The sequence below is a fragment of the Gossypium hirsutum genome, chromosome D02 (genome assembly GCF_007990345.1).
Source record: "Gossypium hirsutum isolate 1008001.06 chromosome D02, Gossypium_hirsutum_v2.1, whole genome shotgun sequence".
NCBI lineage: Eukaryota > Viridiplantae > Streptophyta > Magnoliopsida > Malvales > Malvaceae > Gossypium > Gossypium hirsutum.
In genome coordinates, this window is record NC_053438.1 from 9307445 (window position 1) to 9312912 (window position 5468).

The 5468-nt window shown below is 26.3% G+C and overlaps 1 protein-coding gene across 1 annotated transcript; it reads right to left on the bottom strand.

Annotated features, from left to right (window-relative positions):
* Positions 1-607: 607 nt before the first annotated feature.
* LOC107910501 (snakin-2) lies at positions 608-1403 on the bottom strand. Its single transcript, XM_016838356.2, has 2 exons — positions 1079-1403; positions 608-990 (listed from the first exon to the last, which is right to left on the bottom strand). Exons 1-2 carry the CDS (start codon positions 1194-1196, stop codon positions 803-805), a joined length of 306 nt encoding a protein of 101 aa, XP_016693845.1. The 5' UTR covers positions 1197-1403; the 3' UTR covers positions 608-802.
* Between the last annotated feature and the right edge of the window lie 4065 nt (positions 1404-5468).

Below are 5468 nucleotides of genomic sequence, written 5' to 3' on the forward strand. Positions count from 1 at the left end.
TTTGCTTTAAAGTTCTTATTTATCTTGGTGTATGTTGTTGTTTTTCGTCAGGATCTTTTGTGGGCTGCACTTCGATGGTGCCAAGGTCTAGTCTATGCCAACACCTTTCTCAGGCTGTAGACGATATTGCCATCTCTCTTGTTTTTAAAGGATGCGACTCCTTCATAAGTGAGTGCATGGCCTCTGTATTGGTGATTTCCACCACTCCCTATTGGTGTATGACTCTATCTAAAGGCCTTCGTGGTTGGGTGATCTTCAGTCTCACATCTAAAGGCCTTAGGATTGGTGTTCGTTTTTTTTGGATTGGGACAAGGTTGAGACTTTGTCACTCTTTTCCTATTTCTTTTTGTCTTTATTGTTTTTTGTTGGTGTTCTGTGGTCTATTGTGTTAGGTCATTTGTGCCTCTTTGGATAGGTCGGTGGTGCCTTCTTTCACTAATCCAAATCAGCATTAAGTGCGCATTGATTTCAATAAAACAATAGTTTTAAGTAGTAGAATGAGGCCAAAAAGAAATAAAGTTTAAGTGCGAAATCAGCATTAAGCCTTTTTATAATATAAATTTCAGTACTAAGATTGTTGTATTGTGAATTCAATACTTGGGCGTAATTAATATTGAATATTCAAAATATATTTAGAAAAAAAAAATACAAGTTCCAACACCGAGTGAGTCGATAAATTGGCTACAAATGGTAATTGAAACCACCACAGAAACAGTAGCGTCATTTTATTATTCCTTTTATTTTAATTTCCAAACTCTCCCACTCTCTGGTAAAAATAAAAGAAGAGGATGTCATGTAAAATCTAAGGGCACTTGAACTTGTTATGGGTCTTGATCTGTGAGTAGCAATGGCAGGAATCTCGGCTAGCTCTAGGACCATCAGGCACACAGTGATCGGGACACCTGTGGCAGCAGGCTATGCATGTTTTATTGCACATCTTTGGCTTCCATGAAAGGCTGCACCGCTTTGCACACTTGTTGGGGCATGCGTCTGGAATTGCATATATTTATTTATTAGCTAAAGAAAACAAAGATGGAAAAGGCATAGTATTTAATAACATCAACATTGATATTCTTACCCTGGGGGCCTGGGGCTTGTGCTGCAGAAAGTTGAGCCATCAGCATTCCCACCTCACACAGTAGCACAAGGCAAAGAAGTAATGAAAGTAATGGTGTGGAAGTCCTGCTGCTCGCCATTTTCTACTTTCTTAAGAGATAGAGATTATATTAGAATAAGAGAAGAGAGTGTTTGGTGGTTTATAAACTGATGGGATGTTGGAAAAGCTGGTTTTATAGAGATGAGGGGATGGGGGCATTGGCATGAGCCGTAAAGTTGCCGAGAAAGTTCCTTCCTGCCAGCACATTTCTCGATGGTTTTCGTGTTACAGTGAAGATATGAATCACTCAGCATATAATACGGGTTTCCCATTAAATTACATAACAAACATAGCCCCCACATAATTAAATTACCGGTTCAGATATATTTTTTTAAAAGTAAAATCCATCTATACTATATTTATGGTTTTGATTGAGTTGTTATTAGGTTATAGTGACACGTGATATGTATATAATAAAATTTGATAAAATTTTTAATAGGATGATTGTTTTGATTTTTTATTTAACTTATAAAATACATTTTAACTCTTAATATAGAGATCTTTATAATTTCTAAAAAAATATTTACATGGTGTGATTCAAACTCAAAATTTTTTTTGTTCAAGTATAATTTGAACCCAAGTTTTGCTTGAAAATGTAAACACCTAGTTAAAAGGCCACAACTTAGGGTTATCGAACCCAAAATGTTATAATCTTTAACATTTCATTTAAAGTCATATTTAATTATTATATCAAAATTTTAACTTTGTTACATGATTTTTTACTCATATCATAAGTGTGTCATAATATAGTATACTTTAAATCTTTGTATTCTCTATACATTTAAAATTTAATTTTTTTACTTGATATACTTTTTAATTTAAAAATTCAGCTTTAATTATTAATGATCATTAAAATAATTTTGTTAAATTCATTGATATGATATTTTAAAATAAACAATAGTCACATTATAACTAGGTAATAAAAAAAATATTGTAAAAAGAGACTTTAATAACATTAATGATTGGTCCTGTATTTTTAAATTGAAAAGTATATGAAATAAATTTTTGAAAATAAAAATAAGGACTAATTTTTAAATTTTAAATGTGAAAATAATATTTGGAGAATATTTTATTTTTCTATGTTTTTTTTTTCTATTCTACTTGGTTAAAAAGAACGACCCGTTTAATACATTATTTTTTTCCACAGGGATGAGTGCACCGACATCAAAATTTTCTATTCTGTATTATTATTATTATTATTATTATTATTATTATTATTATTATTATTTTCTGTGCGAATTTGCTTATTAAATTAGAATTTGAAAATAATATAAGGAATAGTTATGTTGTTATTACTTGTTATTGTTATTTTTCATAATTATATTTATTTTTTAAAAAAGTTAAATGATAAAAATCAAACAAAACAAAATCCTAATTGATAAAAAATACAGCGCTAACATGCATAAAGACCAGAGAAATATCAATATTTTTCAATAATTTGAGGGTTAAAAAATAAATAATGGTGATAGAGCCATAGAGAATGGCGCTACCACTTTAATATGTCATTTTTTTAGAATTGTTTTTTAATTTAAAATTAATATTGTATTTGATGGAATCATAGAGAATGGTGTCACTATTGTTAGATTTTTTTTAAAAAAATATGTTATTTTTTAATTTAAAATTAAAATTAAAATTTTATTTGGTAAAATCATTCTCTTTGACGTGATCAAATGGCTATATATAACCCCAATGACAATTCACTCTAAGTTAAAGAACCTTGGTTTTAATCTTATTATGTTAAACGATGAATGGGAGAGATGATGAGTGTTTTTTTTATTTATTTTATGTTTTTGTGTTTTTGTTTATTTAGAAAATTTTATAATAATTTTCTATGGCTCTAACAAATAAAATATTAGTTTTAAATTTAAAAAAATTCTAAAAAAAAGCTGCCACATTAAAGTGGTAGCCTCATTCTCTATGGCTCCACCACCATTATTTATTTTTTAGCCCCCAAATTATTGAGAAATATCGGTATTTCTTTGGTATTTATATATGTGACGCCATTCTCTATCGTCTCACCAGAAAAATTAATTTTTTTAATCTTACTAGTTGAGATGGCATGTTGGTGGTGTCAATTTCTTTGGCTCTATCAACTTTCACTATTCATTTCAAGTCATTTATGTACATAATCAAAAAAATAAGTCATTTTTGTAATTATTCAAAATTTTAAGATTATTTTTATGAAAAGCCTAAACAGTTGGAATTATGTTTTTTTATTCATTATAAATTGTAATATGTTAATAATTGTTCATTATTCTAAATTTTATTTTATATTTTTTTAAAACAATAAAAATAAAAGCACTTCTTTTGGAAGGAAAATAAAAGTATTTTTATCTTAAAATAACTAATTCATACACAAACATAATAACGATAGAAATCAGAGATATAATAGATAGCGCGAATTTAAATATTTAATTTAATTTATTTTATGTATTTGAATATTACAAATTTAAAAAAAATTATGAAAAGAAAATAATATTTGACTATACCTAAACAGGAGAATCGGGTTGATGCTTATTTGGTGTCGGTAGTGAGGCAAAGAATTGGAAATACAAACGTCAAGCACCTATTTTTTATTATTGTTTTCATGTTTATTTTATCGTTGATGTTATCTAAATTTGAGTTAATAAATATGCTACAATATAATAATTTACACAATAATATATGTTATTTTTTATAAGTTAGAATTTGGGTTTTTTACAAAATTATTATAAAAAAATAAAAAAACCCAAAATATTATAACTTTTTTTATTTATCAAAATATTATAATTTTTTTATTTACCAAAATATAAAAAAACAGAAAAAAAAACTTAACACAGCCTGATCAGGCCAATCACATTGGAGGCACCAAAGGTGCCAATGAGATTGGCGGCACCAATGGCGCCAAAGGACTAAAATGTAACTTTTTGCAGTTTTCAGGACCTGACATGCAAATTTACCATTTTGAATTTTGAAAGTGTGTGCGCACTAAAATTGAAATGTGGTTAATTGCCTTCTAAGTCCTCCTTATTTATTATTTTCTTTTTATTCCTCTTCAACTCACTTTTTTATTTAATAAACAAGCCCTAAACATATTTTTGTAGTTAAATAAGCTATTAATCTATGATTTTTACTCATAAAAGCCCTTTATTTTATTATTAAAGTAAATATATTTTACCTAAAGTAAAACTATTTAAAAAAGTATAAACTAATTCGCATTTTATGTATTATTTTGGTAATTTGATGAGAATAGTTTATAATTATAATTTATTTTTCTATTTGGGTTACATTTATGGGTGATCAGTTTTATTATTACTTCTGGTTTTTCAATAAGGCCTGCCTGGTATTTCTATTAATTTTTTTAATTAAATCTAATATTAGTTAAGTGATAATTAAGATATTTAGAATTCTAATTAAGCAATAACTCTATTTTAATTTAATAAACTATTCTCATTTAATAACTCTATTTTAATTTAAAAAAATTAAGTAAATTATTTTAATTTAATTTTTTTAAAATTAAAATAGAGTTATTAAATGAGAGAATTCTAATTAAGTAATAACTCTATTTTAATTTAATAAACTATTCTCATTTAATAACACTATTTTAATTTAATAAACTATTCTCATTTAATAACTCTATTTTAAATTTTAATTTAAAATAGAGTTATTAAATGAGAATAGTTTATTAAATTAAAATAGTGTTATTAAATGAGAATAGTTTATTAAATTAAAATAGAGTTATTACTTAATTAGAATTCTAAGTATCTTAATTATCACTTAACTAATATTAGATTTAATTAAAAAATTTAATAAAATACCAGGCATGCCTTATTGAAAAACCAGAAGTAATAATAAAACTGATCACCCATCAATGTAACCCAAATAGAAAAAATAAATTATAATTATAAACTATTCTCATCAAATTTAGTAAATTTTTTAAATAAACTATTCTCATCAAATTACCAAAATAATACATAAAATGCGAATTAGTTTATACTTTTTAAAATAGTTTTACTTTAGGTAAAATATATTTACTTTAATAATAAAATAAAGGCTTTTATGAGTAAAAATCATAGATTAAGAGCTTATTTAACTACAAAAATAGGTTGAGGGCTTGTTTATTAAATAAAAAAGTGAGTTGAAGGGGAATAAAAAGAAAATAATAAATAAGGAAGGCTTAGAAGGTAATTAGCCACATTTTAATTTTAGTGCGCACAACAGCAGCAAATAACTTTTAAAATTCAAAATGGTAAATTTGCGTGTCAGGTCCTTAAAACTATAAAAAGTTACATTTTAGTCCTTTGGCGCCATTGGTGCCTGATCAGGCTGTGTT